Source organism: Clavispora lusitaniae (genome assembly GCF_014636115.1).
Source record: "Clavispora lusitaniae strain FDAARGOS_655 chromosome Unknown tig00002663_pilon, whole genome shotgun sequence".
In the NCBI taxonomy this organism is placed as follows: Eukaryota; Fungi; Ascomycota; class Pichiomycetes; order Serinales; family Metschnikowiaceae; genus Clavispora; species Clavispora lusitaniae.
Window position 1 is genome coordinate 861200 of NW_027093982.1, and position 19356 is coordinate 880555.

At 44.7% G+C, this 19356-nt stretch overlaps 6 protein-coding genes across 6 annotated transcripts; 3 read left to right on the forward strand and 3 right to left on the reverse strand. All coding sequences in view use genetic code 12, as the record gives it.

Annotated features, from left to right (window-relative positions):
• Positions 1-466: 466 nt before the first annotated feature.
• CAS4 (Cas4p) lies at positions 467-8782 on the reverse strand (the record flags this gene model as incomplete). Its single annotated transcript, XM_002617305.2, has 1 exon — positions 467-8782. One exon carries the CDS (start codon positions 8780-8782, stop codon positions 467-469), a length of 8316 nt encoding a protein of 2771 aa, XP_002617351.2.
• Positions 8783-10694: 1912 nt separating this feature from the next.
• MET18 (Met18p) lies at positions 10695-13880 on the forward strand (the record flags this gene model as incomplete). The annotated part of the gene is made up of 1 exon (XM_002617300.2): positions 10695-13880. The coding sequence occupies one exon, from the start codon at positions 10695-10697 to the stop codon at positions 13878-13880; it is 3186 nt and encodes a 1061-aa protein (XP_002617346.2).
• A 99-nt stretch (positions 13881-13979) lies between these two features.
• FOB63_005015 (uncharacterized protein) lies at positions 13980-14564 on the reverse strand (the record flags this gene model as incomplete). The annotated part of the gene is made up of 1 exon (XM_002617299.1): positions 13980-14564. One exon carries the CDS (start codon positions 14562-14564, stop codon positions 13980-13982), a length of 585 nt encoding a protein of 194 aa, XP_002617345.1.
• Positions 14565-15216: 652 nt separating this feature from the next.
• Positions 15217-15600, forward strand: FOB63_005016 (uncharacterized protein; the record flags this gene model as incomplete). The annotated part of the gene is made up of 1 exon (XM_002617298.1): positions 15217-15600. One exon carries the CDS (start codon positions 15217-15219, stop codon positions 15598-15600), a length of 384 nt encoding a protein of 127 aa, XP_002617344.1.
• A 132-nt stretch (positions 15601-15732) lies between these two features.
• FOB63_005017 (WD40 repeat domain-containing protein) lies at positions 15733-17025 on the reverse strand (the record flags this gene model as incomplete). Its single annotated transcript, XM_002617297.1, has 1 exon — positions 15733-17025. The coding sequence occupies one exon, from the start codon at positions 17023-17025 to the stop codon at positions 15733-15735; it is 1293 nt and encodes a 430-aa protein (XP_002617343.1).
• Positions 17026-17934: 909 nt separating this feature from the next.
• FOB63_005018 (Golgi transport complex subunit) lies at positions 17935-18675 on the forward strand (the record flags this gene model as incomplete). Its single annotated transcript, XM_002617296.1, has 1 exon — positions 17935-18675. One exon carries the CDS (start codon positions 17935-17937, stop codon positions 18673-18675), a length of 741 nt encoding a protein of 246 aa, XP_002617342.1.
• Positions 18676-19356: the final 681 nt, after the last annotated feature.

Below are 19356 nucleotides of genomic sequence, written 5' to 3' on the forward strand. Positions count from 1 at the left end.
ATTTTTTTGTTCTTTTTTTTTCAATCTTGTACAGTTTCGCACATGTACTACATAGACTTTCACACCTATCCATCAGCTTCGATGGCATCTGCCAACTGAAGAAAAAAGACATAAAAGATAATTATAAAATACTGACAGGATCAGGGTCCTTTCTCAATGAGACGAAGGAATATAGAGGTTCCATCTTTTTTTTTTTCTTTAATGTAGTTTCTTTTTCGTGTGCCATCTCTGGGTCTTCATAGATAGATTGCCGAGACTAACATGCTTCTCTTAAAGACTTAGAACTTACACTAAAGTGCTCAAAAACATAAGAAATGTGAGCACAAAGCCCAAAAAATATGAGCATCAAAAGATGTGATGCCTGGTGTTCGGTCATTTCAGTATTGATTCTGATAAATCGCTCGTGATTGCTTATATTCTCGCCTTATCTCTGAACTACGCAAATCGATCCAAAAACCTAAATTATCTACATACCCTGTGTGCGTTTGTTCCGCTTTCTCCCGTTCAACAACAGATCTAGTCTCTTCGAGTCCGGGTTGTTTGATTCCGGAGAAACTGGTTCTTGTGGGCTGTTGGTGTGCAGATTGAGAAACTGGGGACTTGTCTTCAACGACATCCGTGAAGCAGGCGACGAGGCGCTTTGCTCGAAGACACTTGCGCCTGATGTCATTTTCGGCGTCACATTCATTTCCACTTTCCTCGAAAGACGGCTGTTGCGGAACGGGATGTATGATCTTTTTGTAGCTGTACCTTCACTGATCCCATAATGCGTGGGAGACCCATAGTTGTCAGCCAAGCTGCTTTTAAAAGATGTGTTCGATTGCGTTCTCGCCAAACTCCGGTTGAGAATCACAAGCGCTTTATTATCGTACACTTGCGGTACTGAGTCAATTGGCGACGTCAAATCGCTGGAATTGGTGTCCATAGAAACACTGTGCGCATGATACGTCTTGTCGACTCTTTTGGCTGGAACCCGTGACGAATGATGCCCTCTGGTGTCAGAAGGTTTGGTGAAGAAAGAATCAAAATCATCCAATGCTGCCCACATGTTGCTCAAAGATGCTGCTGGTTCTTCTACTCCCATGGAAACATTATCCCCATTGTCTGAAGTAGGCTCATAGTAATCTTCCATGAGGAAATGGATCTCCTCTCCAATCGAATCTTGACGTCTTTCGTCCACCACTGTAGACTCTCCGCATGTCGCAAATACAGCATGCACATTATTTCTTGTGTTCGATGCCGTGATTGCTGGCATAGGAATGGCCCAACCGCTATCTTCCGGAATTCCAAAAAGTGAAACTGTTTTCTCGTACTCTTTCTTCATAGATGTGGTGCCCATGCTCATTCTCAAGAAGTCTTTATCAAGTTGAGAGCCTGAGATCATCACCGCCTCCTCAATGACTTCCAAAGAGGGTTCAGCATACTCTGTCAAAAGTAAACGGAGGAGTGGCGAGATTAAATCTGCTCCCACACCAATGAATTCTTCTCTTTGCAAATTCACGTAAGGGAAAACGTACTTCAAGATGCCCAATGTTTCTAATTTGATCCATCCAAGTTTATTGGAAAGGAAGCTCAACAAAAGAATGAGCGCCTGTGACTCGTATTCGGGGAAGAAACTGGATCTGATACTGGAAATGGTCTGCACCAAAAAGTCCTTTTTGGATCTGAATCTGTTTTTTGCAAGAGAGTTCAAAATTCTCGCTATTCCTGGCTTACCATTGTTTGTGGCCATGTTACCAATTAGGAGACACGCCTCTTCGATCTCCAAAGTGATTTTCTTCTGGTCTAATGCATGTAAAAACCTAGGGAAGTTGGCGATCAAAGACGTGAGCAACCTAGAGTCTCCCGATCCAATGATATCACTATCCTTGAGTCGGTTTAATTTGTCAAGAAACTTGATAGTTGGTTCCCATGCTGTAGCAGATCTTAAGCCGACTAAGACAAGTTCTTGTAAACCTTCGAACTTTCCCTCCCATTTAGAAGGAAACGTTGCAATCAAACATGAAATAGTATCAGGAGCATCAAGGTCAATCTTGGAAACAAATTTGGACATTGTGGAAATTGTCTCAATAAACTCGTGCTCGTGAACCGTACTGAGGCACGCCACACCAGACCAAAACAATTGTGGAAAATCAATCAATTTCTCAGAATCAAGCTCGGCGGTGATTGCATTCAATGTCATCAAAATTTGCATAGCAAATCCCTGGATTTCAACCGCTTCGTCTGCAATCGTATTCGAAAGACGATGCAACATGTCTTTGAGCATATTCTGATCTAAGAAGGATAAAAGCGACCGGAATACCTGGAAGGAACGACATGCAATATGGCGAACAGCACACGTTGTTGCCCACTTCAAACAAACACGGCTCCAATCAGTTTGCAAATTCGGGATTGTAGGAGCAAACACTTCCAAAATATAGCGCACCAATAAATCCATGTTCTTCGGGGTCATCCCGCCCTTCTTGTCGTTGTTTAAATCGTCATAGACCCAGAGATTCTTCTGGTGATCCTTTTGTCTCAAAAGATCCAGGATCCTCGCCGACTTTGGATTTCCAGGTGCTATCAAATGCACTAAATGAATAAGCAAAGAAACTGCTTGCTCCTGAACGAGAGTGAAATAATGGTCAAGCAAAGAGAATGAAACATGCAAAAGCAATGGAAGATGCTCCATGATTATCTCACTGTTTGATCTCAACAAATCAACCAAGAACACCATGGATAACTGTCCAAGGGAAAACGCAGATTCTTTTCCGTTCAAAGGGAGCAAATCTTTGAGGTTGGCGGAATATGGAAACGTTTCATTGAGCTCCATCACATTGGCTGGTTTTGGCTTTGCGGAAGGAGGCACCATGGCCTTTGGTTCCAAGTTCGCTATCAACTTATCAACAATGTAGGACAGGTCTGGTTTTGAGAAGACAAGGTATGCTATAATTTGTCTCGAGTAAGACACAAAGCTGGGGTTTCTTTTTTCCAAACATGTACCAATGATATAACCAAAAATTATATCAGAGTTTCTTGGATATGTTCCAAGAGCCACCCAAAGCGCTTCAACTTCGTTGGAAATCTTCTTGCTGAATTTCACTGTGATCTCAAACAAGTTATTAAGTACCATAAGCGAAGCTGTATCTATTTCTCCTGGAGAAGCAAAAGGGACTGAAGCATCATTTACATCCACAGCATCTTTACTGGCAACGCCTTCTTCGTTCAAATATTTCAACTCAACAGTTTGAACCCACGGTAACAAACACGCTAAAATATCCCTTCTAGTAGAGTTGTCCACAGCATTGAAGTACTTTGTCAAGTAGCTTATGTATGTAAATGCATCTTTGGAATGAGCAGAGGCTAAATGCACTGATATCTCAAAAAGCACTTTTTTGTAAACCACGACGGTCGAGCAATAAACACTTTCAGTGAATTTGTCCGTGGATGAAGTTGGCAAAAACTTATTGGCAACAAACTTGATCAATTTGATAGCTGCGAATCTGATTTCGTAGTTGTCTGCTCCGACGAAAAAAGTGGAGAGACAGAAAATATCAAATGGCATCAGATCAAGTTGTTTGTGTGATATAAACGTGTTCACTAAGTTTGTATAGTAAATTTCTTTAATTCGGGAAGAGTTTTCTGGGTTGTAGCATTGCTTAAGAACTTCATGGTATATCTCTTCACTGTTGATGTTCGAGGTCAAAATATTCTTCAAAGCAGTTTTTCCAATCACTTGGAGTTTCTCGTTGTCTGAGCAAATAATTTCATAAACCCAATCCATCACGCTTTTTGAGTCGAAAGATATAACAGCCACTTTTCCTGGCACATTTAACGTTTGTTTAAGTGTTCCAGAGCAGATGGTCGCCATGCAACTTAAAGATGCACTTTGAAGAGCTTTCTTCTCCAATTCGAGTATAGCCACAGCTGTCATTGGTTCTTTCTGCTGGGTAACTTTTTGCTTCATGACGGCATATCGCTCTTCAAAAATCGTTTTCGAGTCGCCATATCCACACCATTCTTTGAGAAAATTGAAGCAGCCTATACGGGCTTCAAAAGGGAGCCAACGATTCAAATCTGGCTTATCTTTCAATCCACAAAACACATTTTCGAGCAATGCACTAAAGTAACACCTGAGACTTTGAAATTCAGGCTGAGTCTGAACATGAGATTTGGACAAAAATGCCTTCACATTCTTGATTAATGACACCAAATTTGCCACAGTCAGTGCATCAGCGTAAAGCATGGAGTCTGCTTTGAAACGACTAGTTATAATACTCAAAATGTGAACAACCTCAATTCTGATTCTGTCCTCAAAGGGATCACGCTTAGTGTTATTTATCTCCCAATCGTTCAAAGAAACTGGAAGATTTTCGGCTAAGGACCGGCATGTATTCACATTGACCGAACTTAAACCCTCAATCACAGCATCTCGAATCATGTTCTGTTGCGACTTGAGTAAAGGTAAAGCCATCCTGAACACAGACTTAGCACTAGTAATCTTCTGGTGCTGAATGTACATGGGCAAGGATTTTTTCCGCCCATGGGTTGGTTTCGAAGGAAAAGAGATTTTTTGATCATTAGTGCTTGTCAACGAGCAGCACGCGAAAATCAAATATAACTTCCACTGGTCAACCAATACTTCGGGTGGAGTAGAGCTTGCCGCCTTACCAAAAAGTGACGAAGTGTAGTTTTTGTAATTCTGTGAAAACTCGACTACCAATTCATGCATCTGTACCAAACGAACACACACAATAGAGCGACATAAAGCAACGGGCATTGGACAGCGCTCAAAGAATATTTCGAGGAGCCTGGGGAAAACTCTAAACCAGATTGTCGAGTCTATCCCATAGTCGGAAGCCGCAAACTTCAACATTATCCCCTTTTTGCTTTTCAATTTACTCAATCGATTTCTTTCAGGAACACTGAGTTCTTTTCTGACTGATTTAATAAGCTCAAAAAAGTCCTGGTTCTCCATGACTTGAATCAATCTAGTACCTTCATCCGCAACATACTTAGAAGAGCTCCGCGAATGGCCCCTCGATGACTCTGCGTGTGATGGCGTTGGGCTGTTGTCCTTTTCTGTACTATTATAAATGGACTGGTCGAATTGCTCAACCAACTTCAATATGGAAATGGCAATCAGTCGGATCCGGGAGTCGTGTGAACAAAGGAAAAACAACCCATTTCCTTCAACTTCCTCGATGATAGTAATAATGGCTTTCCATTCGAGTTTGTCATAAGGTTTTAAGTTCGACAGCGGCTCGAGGTTTGTCAAATCCGGAGCTTTATGGTTGATCTGATAGAGATCGTTGAGCATTTCATTATCCATCATATCCTCTCGTTCGTTATCAAGTGCATCTGACGCACTGTCATCCTCGTTGAATTGATTCAACCAACATTTCAAGAGCTCCACGTACACTCTTAATAGCTTAATGAACTCTTCAGAGTTGAAATAGTCCGTTTCGTACGAAGGTCCCGGCTTGTCGGTAAATCTGAATGCAATTCTAGCATATGTTGTGAGAAAATGTCCAGCATTATTTCGAGAAGCAAGTTTTGCAAGAGCATTTACTGACGCGGAAGCAACAACTTCGTTTTCGTGAATTGAGTTGCGGACAAAAATCTCGACAATACTCTTGAAAGAAATGCCCATCAGAGACGGGCCACTGTCACTTGAAAGAGGGACAATAGACCACGCTGCTGCATCTATCAAAGTTGCAAAAAGATTGAGCTGAACATCACGAGTACTCAGAACTGAGAAGTCAATACCAAAGTGGAAATTTGACAAGCCCGACAATGGTTTGACATAGTCCATTGATGAATATGATTCACCTTTAACCCAACTGGTCGCCCCACAATTTGAATCGAGCAATTTGAGTAAAGACACAAAAGTCTTACAGATGTCTTCATGTGCTGCAAGATTCTGAGTTCGTCTTTGGTCAAACATAAGTCTGTTCCACTTCAGAGAGTTATGGTCAATTGTTTTTTCCACAGTCTTGTGGAAAGGCTTTCTTTTCTGATCAGCATTAGTAACCACCTCAGTGTAAAGGTCATTCAAAACCTTGTCTGATGGAAGTTCAGGCCGTTCTCCCAGTTTGTAATCCTTCAAGCATAACATGTAAGCTTTTATGACGATAATCAACTTCTCGGCAGAGATATTTTCCAATGACAGGCCATTGAAACTGGAACGCAAAAGTCTCAAAATGACGTTTTCCAATACGTAATTAAAATGCTGAAAACCGGCGATGCGGATAATCTCAGAAATGGCATTGATCAAATGGTTATCAAGTGCGATCCATTGCTGTTTTTTACCGGCCACATTGGAACTGAAGAATAAAATGTCAAACAACGAATCCAACTTTTTGATGGTGTTGTTCAAAGTATCTGGAAGCCTGTTTATGTAAGTCCAAAGAAGCCTAGATATACTGATCATCATTTTCGTTTTGACTTCGGTATCCACTTTAGGTTTCAATTTAGTGGCGCTTGATTCCACGATTTGAAACCACTTATCTGAGAAGATCTCTTTTGGTGCAACCAAAAGAGAAGAAGTCATGAGGTTTAGGGAGGTGCCCCAATCATTTATGTTCAAGTGGGAGAATCCCCCATTCGAACTAGAAAAGCTCGATTGTGACGAGAAAAGCATCGAGTCTGCAATAGTCCACAAACTGTGCAGCTTATTGTAAATTTTTGTGATTGCTTCGACCCATAAAGGATGGTTGGCCTCAGCAGTCAAAACGGAAGCCAAGGGGAAAATTAAGTTGCTCAAGACGTCCGCGTATGCAAAAATAATGGTTTGGTTCTTGGTGTTGCAGAAGAACTTCGTCAAAGACTGTAGAAAATCTGCGCTCTCCTCAAATTTCTCGAGAGGGTAGTTCGTCAATTTCAAATAGCGCATACCATGGATCAACAAATGCAAGTGAGGTTCTTCCTCATGCTTGACGTTGGGCGGCACTTTTTCCAAGTCGGCAATAAAGCGGTCGCTGACAGTCAAAAAGCTCTTTTCCGAAATGAAGCCAAGAAGCTCGGCAAAAAGATTCCAGTTGGCCAGTCGCACAAAGGACTCGCTTGCACTGACGGGATCTGTAGTTTTAAGTTGGGTGTACACGATCTCCTCTAGCTTCCCGCCAAGATCTTCGCCCATTGTCTCGTACGAGGTTTGCTTCACCACCTCGATCAACACACGGCAAAGAATGTAAATGGATGCTAGCGACTTACGTTCGGCCTGGATTGCTGTTTCTCGGGCCAAAGTCACCTGTTCTTCGTAATAGCCCTTTTGGCCTGTGCTGGGGGAGTTTTCAGCCTGGATGCTCGTATTAACCGTATCGAGGGATGCCGCAGCAGAGTTATTGCGGCGGTGAGCAAATTTGGACAAGCTTTTCGTTCTCATGAGACTGAGACTACGTTTCCCCTTCCAGCCGGCTTTGGGCAAAACCTGCGAGGGAGAGTTCGCCAGAGACGAGTCGGGCGCACGAACAGGATCACCTGAAGAACGAGAATGCGATAGGCTAACCACACGTTCAACCTCGGCTGCAGCCATAGCCGCAACCTCACTTTTTGATTTCCTCCAGAACATCACACTGTCAATGACAGGCTTCGGTTTCCGTTTCGCAATGTAGCCGAGCGAAGCTACAATATTGTCGAATTGCGGGTCCACGCCTTCTGCGAGAAGCTCGATGATCGGAGGCTCGTGCAGAAGCGGATACTCGAGGCAGAAGTTGAGTTTACGTTCGGCGTGCCGAACAAACTGCGTGAACACAATGTGCAAAGTGTACTCGGCCGGGTTTTTGGGCTCTGTAGCGGCAGCTTTGCGTACCTGCGCATACTCTTCGTTTAGAGGGAACGCCAAGCGCAGCGACTTGGCTGAAAGAGGCGGAGGGAGCTGCGGCGAAGGTTCGACAAACCGCGGAGACGTAAACGGCTTTGCTAGCGCCGGCTTCGGGGCCAGGTCGAGAATCTGCGACCCCAAGACGGCGTCGGCCAAGTCATGCGCCGAATCGTCTTCGAAATCGCTCACAATCTCCATGGCCACAGGCGAATCGAGCGGCGGTAGCGTGTTGGGGGCCATTTTGCGTAGGCTTGGTGTGGCGTCGGACATGATTTCTAGCGGCTCTGCTGTGCTAGGTTGCGGGTTCGACTCCAACTCTTTGGCGTAGTCGGAGAGCTGCAACGACACATTGGAAGCGTGGATCGGGTTTCGGCGGATCATGAACGCGCCTGCGCTCAGATAAAGCGCCTCTTCGTCTTTGGGAGGCATGGGATCGACACCAAAGCCGTTCTGGCTTTCGTGACTGGAGTACGGCTCGCCAGACAGCTCGGCTGTTCGGGTCTGCGCCAGAAAGTACAGGTCCACTGCCATGGGCGAGTGCGCCATGTGGGCGAGCGGCAAAGACGCCGGCTCGGGGTACAAGTCGTTTTCCAAGCCTGGATCTGCAAGGTCTGTCTGCAGTTGATGTGCAAGGTCTGTCTGCAGCTGACGTGCAAAGTCTGTCTGCAGTTGCTGTGCTGGCCGAAGCTCTGTGTGTATTTCTGGTTGGAGGTCCGGTTCTCGTGGTTCGAGGTCTGGGATTGCCTCTACTTCTAGTCCGTGCTGTTGATCTGCCGTTTGGGCAAATTGGTCGCTGGAATGGCTTTGGTCTGTCTGAGCAGGTGGTCCCATGATCTCCTGCCCGCTGAAGTCGCGGATCGTGTTGTCTGACAAGGCATCGTCGGGCGAATCAACAGAAAGTTGGTTATACTGTTCCTGGAGCTGGTCGAGCTCGCGCTGGTCGTACGCGGGCTGCTCGAGCGCCGGAATCTCAATCATGGCCGTGCGCTGCAACTGCAAAGGATTTTATGGTCGTTTCTGCGGCAGTAGGCTTCAGATCACCCAGGTCGTTTCTCTTTCTGGAACGGCTGGGTTCTCGGGCAATGCTGGGGCTGTGTGAAAAGAAAGCGCAGTGTGTGGCTGAAAACTTTCCCGCAAAGAAATCCGTGTGTTTTTTCTGGCTCGCAATGCCGGGTTTGCTTGCAGGCGCTTTGGTGGTTTGGGCAAGTTTCACGGTGGTTCTGCGACTGTGATGTTAGTGTGCACAGGGCGCCAGAACGGTGGATCTGCAGGCGTGTCGAAGGAGGCGACTACAACGGGAAAAAATCGACATACGAGGGAAAATGAAAAACGTAAAGAGAGAAGAGGCGAAGTAAGGTAGTGGGGGCAATGGCTGGGGTAGAAAAGTCTGACAATGGGTACTGCGCTGTTTTAGTGAGGTAATAATGGAATAATTGGGAAAGTGGATTCTCGCGAATAGACCGTTGGAATGACGAATAAAGATAATGCGTGAGGAATAAACAAGAAGGGATTAACAAGTAGGGGATATGTGAACAGATATGAAGCATGGGCAATGTATGGATGGAAGAATTCAGAATGGAAGCAGAGGATTATAGAGAGGAATTACAGAATTATAAATATAGAAAGTAGATTGGACAGAAGAATCATAAGTTCAGAATTAAAAATAGAATGGGTGAAGATTAAGAGTGGGATGGATTGAAAGATGATTAAACTGCATGGGCATAAGCATGAATACAAATGCAAGAACATTCAACATGGATTCCGAGTAAGAATAAGCCTCTTAATGCACACTTTCTTAATTTCAAGAACAAATTGATTTAATTAGAAGGAGCGAGACAAGTTGGCACATCTTCGGATAAGAATGCAATAACTAAACCACAAAGCATGGCAGATATTCTTTTGCTAGCAGTGAGATCTGTGAAAATGCAGACAAAAGCCTGTAGTAACTCGGCTTGGTGGTTTACCTGTCGTATCGTTTGGCTTCTGTGAGTAGAGGGCTTATAAACTTGAAAGCTGCTTAAGATTCGAAAGTAATACAACCAGCATGGCTAGTCCTTTCTGCGAAGATCGTGTCATTGAACCTCTGCTCTTCTGTTCAGTTTCAACAGGTCAAATAGCTGGTGACTACAACTTTATTCCAAACAATTGCGTTACGTTCTAATTTTTGGAAGCAACTGTCTAGTTGGCTTCAATGCATACGGAACCATGTTCTCATAGAAGTGGTACAATGGGGTGTCTTATCTTATAACCCAGCTATCAGTGAATACCATTATCTGGACTTCATCATGACTGAAAACTCAGATATCGGCACTGGTAATGACCTAAAAAGATAGCTCTAGTGTTCGTTTTGATGCTTCATGTTGTAACAGTGTTAGTATAAACTATCCATAGGTGGTAAATGCCAACTCAGGTCTATGGTTTCGCATATAAAGATCATGGCTATTTCCATAATAAGTCTTGTCAAGATCTGTAGTTCTTTTGAGGAGCGAAGAATTTTTATTTTTTTTCTTTTCTTTTTTCACCATCGAGCATGTTTTTATCCAAACAATTGTGTTTTATTATTTAGAATTCGTTGCAGTTAAAGCATCACCTTCGAACCTAATACAGTAATGTTTCGAGCACTAATCAGCTGCGACATTCGCATTTTTATACACTTTTGGCCTTAGACTGAATTAGCCAAAACATCAGATGCCACGGAAAAATACATAGATACTAAATAAACACAAAAGAAACCACACATCATATAATTCACCGTATTCTACTAGCATGCTACACTTTTTCTCCTCAGACCAACCTTTTTCCATCAGAATCGGACTGGTCTTCTTTCCAGTAGTGCCGCTCCCAATATGCACATTCAAGATTGATCTTATCGCCATTGTCTTTCCATATCATGTCTTCAGCTGACACTTTGATCAACCAGTTCATAGCTGCAGCTGCCGATAACGGGAACGGAGAGGCGTTTTCCGGAAGCTTGGCCGACCTTTTCGTCGAGAAAAAACTCTCTCTTCTCGAACTCATAAAAGCGTTGGGCCCGACTTTGACTTCGGATGATCTTTCCACCAGATCCCACTCTGTGCACTGCTTGAGCGCCACCTTAAAGCTGATTACGGCAAAGACGAGTCTCACAAAGCAAGACGTGTGTGTGCTCGTGCAATTTTTGGCTTCAAAGCTAGAAGACGAGAAAAGTACAGTTCATGTTCTTGGCGGATTGGCGTCTTTGGTCCAGACGAAGGCATTCATTCCCCACCTCAACGGCAATTTGGAAACGGTTCTCAATGCACTTACATCGAAATACGAGCCCAGAAAACACTTGGCCAAGGTCAGATACGAGGCATTTGCGTTGTTGAGTGTTTTATTTGAAAACCACTCCGATAACATTGTCACCAGTCCCGAGTACGCCAACTTGTTCGTGGCGACTTTTGTTCATGTGGCCACCAGCGAGAAGGACCCGAGAAACTTGCTCATGTCGTTTCGTTTGAACTCGGCCATCAACAAAAAAGTAACGTTCGAAGATAGATCCGTCAATAAGACCCACGACCAGCTCTTGACCGATTTGTTTGATGTTTCCTTTTGCTACTTCCCGATTTCATTCACTCCGCCTGCTAACGACCCCTATAAAATCACTGCGGCCGAGTTGAAAGCGGAATTGCGAGCCACTATTGCTTCTCAAAGCCAATTTGCGCAAGATACATTTCCTTCGCTTTTCGAGAAATTGACGTCGACAAATCCAGCAGTCCGCAACGACGTGGTGCAGACGCTTTTCCTTTGTGTGACTGAATACTCCACATCTACAATCGAAGAGTACTGGATCACAATTTGGGACTCACTCAAGTTTGAAATTTTGCACAATGACATGCTGGTTTTCAAACCTGAAACTGACTACATTGTGCCTCCGAATGCGCAGGATCTCGATGACACCGATGACAACAAGACCTTGATATTCACGTTGATGACGTTGAGCGCCATTGTCCAGAAGTTCGTTGAGGCCGAGTCTGATCTGTTGCAGAGCGTTATTACTACAGTCCTCGAAGGGTTAAAGCCAAACTACTCTTCCTTGAACGACAAAACTTTGAAGCAAGCTGTCTTATTAATGACTTCAATGGCCAGCGTCTCCTCCGAAATGTTCGATGCAGTGGTTGAAACGTTGTTCTCCTTTGATGTTTGGGGCAAATACATTAGGAGCGACTTTAACGAAATGGAAAAACAGGACCAAGAGGATGAGGTGGATGTGGCATTGACTGTGGCTAAACAACGGGAGCTCATTGACAACTTAGGGTTTGTGTTTTCCGCTCATAAAGTGTTGAACAAACCCAATAAACTCATTGAGTACAAGGACCATCTCTTGATCTTCATGGGGCAACTACTTCAAACGTCGTCAAAGTTGGAAAAAACATTGAAATGCAAACTAACACAGCAACTTGTCAAGTTGATGTCGCTCAATGATTTTCTTACGCACGAAGACGTCACTTTGGTTTTAGGCTGGTTGAGTGAAAATTTGTCCGCCATAATCTCAGGCACCTCCAACTGGGAGTCTGATATTCTTTTGATTGAAATAACAAAAGGTCTAGTTCACATCATGTCAGACGAAAGCGAAGAATCTATAAACTCCCACGTTACTGCGGTGGTTGAGACCGTCCTCCCAACTTTGTTGGATAACACTTCAGAACCGGGCGTCTTGGACCTAATTAGCAAGCTTTGCGCAAACTACAAGTTTTTGGAAGTTTTGTCTATCCGCTTTTTGAACAAACTAGCCTACGACAACTATGATAGTGAGGTTTATGCCAACATAGTCTCGTGTTTGATCAAATCTTTTGTTCAAACACAGTCCGTCAAGCCATTCTTGACAAACACTTGGTATGATAATTTTGTTCCGAGGTTTTTGTCGGCCACCGTCAAAAAATCTCAAGATGATTATGTTGTGCTTGAGCTCAGTGGACGCCTTCTTGGTCTTATAATTCGCTACATTGAAAAGTCCAAGCACCAAAAAATTCTCGAGGAGATGGTTCCTCTCTTCATGGGCAAAAAGGAGTATGCGGGTGTTTCAGTGGACATTTTCCTGAACCCCACTCCTAAAGTCTGTCTTTTCAAGCATTTGCTTTCCAAAATAGACAGAACGTCCTCATTTCCGTGTGATGTCAAGGAAACGGTGGATAAATGTATTGCGCTTTCAGCCAAATCTTCCAGCGAGTTTGTGTCAAACGGCTACTTGCAAGTTTTGTCTTTAATGGTTAATAAGTTCATCAAACAGAATGACTCAAGCGTTGATGAATTACTCTCGAGACACTTTAAGGAAAGCGAGCAGAATGTTCAACAACTAGAAGTTTCCATTTGGATTCTCAAGGGATTGGTGAACAGAATCGATGCCATTTCGCAAAAGTATGTGGACACTTTGGTCGAGCAGTTGCTTCTGTCTCCAAACCACAAATACTGTACTACAATCATTAAATCATTTGATATTTTGATGGCAGACTTGGACATTTTCATGAACACAGAAAACAGCAAGGCCAAGATCATCTCTGGTGTCATGAACTTGAACGTGAAGCTATTGTACAAACAACAAATTTTCGAATATGTGTTGCCCCAGTTGATCAGCGCTTTTGGAAATGCATCAGACGAGAACAAAAGAGAGATTTGCTTGGGTATGTTGGCCACCATGTTGAACAATGTGTCTACGAAAATCTTGAAGCCACACTTGAAGGATATCTTCCCTCTTGTCCTAGATGGGTTGACATACGAGAACGCTTCGATCTTGAAAGCCTCGTTGCAGACATTTAAGGTGATTATTTATGAATCTCCAGACTTAATACTGGAAAACTTGGGCAGTCTTGTGACAAAATTAATAAGTTTGGTCACTTCCAAAATCATTGTCAACAAGAAGTTGGTGAACAACGAACAAATTAGACTCTTGAGCTTGGACTGTCTCGAAGGCTTGTTCATCAAATTAGACTTGGGACAAGTCGTGAAGTACCAGACCTCAACAAGAAACCAGCTTAGCATGGCACTGGACGATCCAAAGAGAAGTGTTCGGAAAAAGACTTGCGATGTGCGCCAAATGCTTTTCGAATTGGGCCGTTAGCATTCTGAAGATCATCTAAGAACTACAATAGGTAGAGCTGGGGTTCTAATGCGCAAAGTTATTCTTGTCACTCATTTATTTAGACACGTAATATACAAATCACTCTTCGTCCGACTCATCGTCGTAACCCACAGGGGCCAAGCCTGGAGTCAAACCTGGATACGCCAAAACACCCTTCTTGATCTTGTCGTTGAAGGACTGTAACTTGGCATCAAGCTTCCTATCACGTGATTTATCATACTTTTCGTTGGTCAAGGCAAGAATTTCGGATCTCAAGGCATCGATTTCATCCTTCACAAAAGGGTCATCCACCTCGCTCGCTCTGACCACCGCATTGGCGTTCTTTTTTATTAGTTTCTTCAAGTATTTTTGTTCCTCCGGCGTGAGGTCTTTTTCTTCTTTGTGAGCCTTGATGACGTTGAACTTCACCAATTTCTTGAACTTCTTCTCCTTCTCTAGTTTCTGGTTGATGAGCTTGTTTTTCTTGGCTTTTTCCACCTTGTGGGCCTTCTGAATCTCGTGCTTGGTGAGCTTCTTCTTGTTAACTTGAGCAGCAAATTTTTCCGTAGCAGAGCTTTTTCCTGAGGAGGAAGGTAGCAAGGAGGTGCCTGGAAGCATGCTCTCGAAGAGCTTGTTAACAGAGGCCTTCGATCTGGCCTTTGATGAAGCAGAGGAAAAAGCCATTGTGGACTATGAAAGTGAGAGATGAGCATTCAAAGAAGTGCATCGTGGTGTACGGGTGTGGCCATGGTCACTCTGTTCCAGTCTGGACTGATTTCACGAGCGACGGAAAGGGAACCGAAAAAGGAAGCACACACATGGGCAATACCGACACAAGAGACATAGTCACCATCGGCCTGCTAGAGAAAAAGCCCCAAAGAGGAAATATTCCAGACTAGAGTGACGAAGGCGGGGCATTATATGCCGTACACACCTTCCGCTTGTTTAGCAATTATGAATATCCCACAGGCCACGGATCTAGGAGATAGGCGGCATGGCGACTTCGAGAATAAGAATAGCCAGGTGCAGTAGACAAGAGAGATTTTCAGCGCACCCCGCGCTAAGAACAGAAAATGTCCTGTGACTTAATTTTTTTGCTTCATGTGGAATAATGTGGAGAAGGATTATCGCGATCGTGCACATTGAAGCCGCGGATCCAGAACATGTGAATATTCAAGCCCCGGATATATAAGTCGCCTTGCGGGACAAACAGAAAAATCCTCTTCAGTCTTGTTCATTTCAAGCCATCCATCAATCTAGCTGCATTATAATACAGCTTTTTTTCAAACTAAGTTTTACATCTTAATTTCACGCAAACCCCTGAACCGACACAAAAATGTCCGACGTTACCGCAGACGGATTCAATGCCTCCGCTCTTTTCAAGCAGTTGAGTGAAGGCTTGCAGGACGAGTCTATCAAGAAGAAGGCCATTGGTGGCGTCAAGGCTGTGATTGTGATCACTTTGAAAAACAAGGAGGGTAAGGACCAATCGTGGTTGTTGGATTTGAAAGACAGCGGCAAGGTTGAAAAGCTTGACAAGGTTCCAAAGAACGACGTGCAATTGTTGTTGAAGGATGCTGACTTTGTCAAGTTGGCCAACGGAAAGGCCAACGGCCAGAAGTTGTTTATGAATGGCAAGTTGAAGATTAAGGGCAACATGATGAAGGCCACTGCCATTGAGTCTGTGTTCAAGACCATTGACCCTAGACCTAAGTTGTAAGGGTTTCTATCGTACCACCAATATAAAACTTGCCTCCAAGAGAAGAGCGAATGTGACCGTAGAGTAGACAGATCAAGCAAGGTCAAGCAAGAACGCACTTGACCGGAGCCCGAGTGGCTGGTCCGAGGACGGCTACTTTTCGACTCCAAAGAAAGCTAGCTCGTCCTGTGTCGCCACCACTAGAGTTGTTCCATTGCTGTGCACCAGACGCACACGGAAGAGCTCCGAAAGCCCCACCAAGTACTCGTAGCTAAAGTTTGGAGCGTCGAAAGTCACGCGGAGAAGCGACTCTGGCCCATTGCTTAAAACCACAACCACCAGCTGTCCCTGTTGATGTGCCGCAATGTGTTCAATTGGTTCGCTCATATCCAACTCCAATGCGTGCTGAGAATCGGTCAGCGGGTTCCACATAACCAAGCGGCCGTCTGAAGTGCCGACCACGACCCATGCTCCGCATACGGCTATAGCCGAAATGGGCAGGTCAAGCGAAAGACGGTGTGGCGTTTGAAAGTGGCCGGCGATGTTGTACTGCTGCACAGTTCCCGAAGCATAGCCCACGTAGAGAGCAGCAGAGTCGCAGTCGAAAAGGAGCTCGCCCTTCACACGATCTTGAGGCGCCACTGGAGCGTCACAAGTGCCAATGGCCAAACACTGCGCCGGATCTTCAGGCGAAGCAATGCGGCGGAAAGTCGACACCACGGCGCCCGATCCACACTCCCACAAATCCACCGAGCCGTCAAGCGACGCTGTGGCGAAATTGCGGCCGCGCCCGATAAGTACTGCGCCCGTGATGGCCTTTTTCTGGTGGCGGAACGTGCGCGTAGCTTCGACGGTGTCGGCAGGCACCAGAATCTTAGTTTCGTCAGATGTGGCGCTGTCGGAAAATTCTTTCGTTGTGCTATCAGAAGTTGCAGCCTGAGAAGCCTCCGGCGTGCCCGGCATGGGCCATAACTTGGCCAGGAAATCGTCTCCTGTGCTGAGCACAACTTTGTCTGACGGGAAAACGTACACGCCCGAGACCGCAAGCAAATGCGCATGTCGGATCAGCCCGATCGGTGTTTTCGTGGCCGTGTCGTAGGTGGCGATGCTGCCGCTGGCTGAGCCCACTACAAGACGAGATCCATCGCTTGTAATTGCCACAGCAGTGACATCGTCGGAAGTGGTTTTCACGGTGGCTACTGGCGTCACCAACGTGTAGGCATCATTTCCAAACGCCACGCGGTACGTACCAGACGACTGGCGCTCAAACTGAACCGATCCAGAAAACTCCACACTGCCATTGTTAGACACCGTGATGTGATGTAGTTCTTGGGCCTCGTTCTGGCCGCGGCGACGTGCTATCCAGAACAGCTCCGACAGCACGATTCCTGCAGACACGTCGCTGATAACGGCCTCAAACGAATCTTGGATGGTGATGATGTGCATTGGAGGTTAGGTGGAGACTGGGCCACGTGATTGAAGGTTTTAAGACTCGTCACGTGGATCTGGCGAAGGTGTACCTGGGTATATGCAGTCATTTTCGGTTGCAAAAGGGAATATGGCAAAGGAATATGGCGAAATAGGAAAGGTGGAATATGGCAAAAGTGGAATATGGCAAAGTTTACAGCAGAGTCAAGACTGGCTAGGAGAATTGTTTCCTTCAGGGTTGAAAATCAGGTCCGAATCTGATAATTTGTGTTTGAGAAAGAAAAGTGGTTCGCGGGTAATTTGATAAATAGAAACTTCATCTACAATAAAGATGGGTGATGATACTAGTTGCGTCTATGAAAGAAAGTCACTTCCTCTTAGATTACTTTCACGAATAGTTTGAATTCTTTGGGCTCAACTTGGATTTCTGTGGATTCATTTCAATTTGGCCGTATTGTTTGAGCAAGATAGAAGGCTTTACGAATAGTTGGCTAGGCATGAAACGGGAGTCAGAAAAATCGCTTCAGTCTCTACGAGATCAATCTAACACGAATAGATCTTCTGAAATCAAGATTATCAAATCAATATTATCAAATCAATATTATCAAATCCATATTATCGAATCAATATTATCAAATCAATCTCTACCAAATCAATCTCTACCAAATCATTCTCCACAGATCCCACCAAATCTCTTACAGGATCAATTCCCGATTATTTATCTTTAAGGGAGTTAAATCGACAGACATTACTGCATCTAGGATATTCAGAGTCTAATCGAATGGTCATCAAGCCGTTCTGATCTTGTTGTGCATATACCACCTCAGATATATCAAACGGCCGTTTTCGCTCCAATTCACTCTTTCAACACTATCGTCTTTTGCATTTACATTTCCCAAACATTACGTTTGCAAACAACCCTTCCCAATGAGTTCTGTGCGCCATGACAAGGCGCTCGCCATGTTTTTTGACAAAGACTTCAGTCCGACAGAATACGTCGATGCCTTGATGCTGACGCTAGCAGATCCTACAGACAAGTATCTGGGCGCCAGTCTAGCCCGGATCTCCGGCCGGGTTCTGGATCTTTTATCGCATTTGGACTACAGCACGGGCGAGATCTCGAAAGAGCTAGCGAACAACATGGCGCAGCTCCAAAAACTGGCCCAGCCTGTGGCCGGCGCCGACGAGTCAACGAGACTCGAGTACTATTTCAACAGTTTGCGGAACTCCGTGCAAACGCTCGAGGCCGAGGTGAAAAGTGTGCTGAGCCAATTGAGTGCCAAAGGGCAGAAAGAAGCTAAAAACGGCAATACAGAAAACGACAACACCACACGCCACGACGGCGAAGATACAGACCCTGTGCAGACGCTCATACTGTTGAACACGGTGCATTCCAACATCGGGCGCGTTTTGCTGGTTCTTCAGAACCTTCGCCGGCTTTTTCCCGGAGTCGATGTGCTGGCGATTGGTGTGGACGAATTTCTGAGCGCGTTGAACGTTTTACATGACACGATCCGGGCGCAGGCGAGAGAGGGGGATGAAGACGAGCGGGCCGAGCTAGAAAAGACAGTGGCGGAGATGAAATCGTGGACCCCGATGTTTCTGCAGTTTTCGCAGTTCGGACCGTTATACTCACGCTTTATTCTGCGGACAGAGGCAGAATTGTAGTAGTCAGCATTGCATGAACGGTGGTGAAGATAATTCAAAGTATAACATTCCTGGGCTAGGGAAATGTTAGGAACTTTCAACAATGGAGTGATCTACATAATACACTAAAGATTGAAGACAAGGTCACCTGGTCAAGATACATTCGTGGTACTTATTCAGTCCCAGTGGTGCCGTTCAATATCGTCTTCAAACATCCCCATTAACATGACCATTGCGTTTGCTATAGCTACCAAGACTAAGTTGATACACATGACCACTACTCTTGCTATAGTCAACAATGCTAGGTTGATATTCGGATTACTTCAAATGGGAAGTTCCTAACTAGCACTAATTGTAGCAAGCAATAGGTGAAATGAGGAAAGCCGTTTTCCAATGCCTGGTCATACTCCCCCACCGCTAAACTGATCGTACAGGCAATAAATCCTCTTAAGATGAACCATTTTTTTAATGTAAGTATTTTACAGCGATTGGAACTGATAGTAGCCCTTCAGTATACTGTTCACGTATAGCACGCAAGATATAGCTATGGCCCACCACACTACAACAAAAAGAATAAAAAATCCATTTGTTTCTCCAACTGCCCAAATATTGGAATCTTTGCCATGGACAATATCTGAGCGTTATCCAGATACTTATCAAACACCAACCTACCAGTTTCTCTCCTCCCAATTGCATTTATCA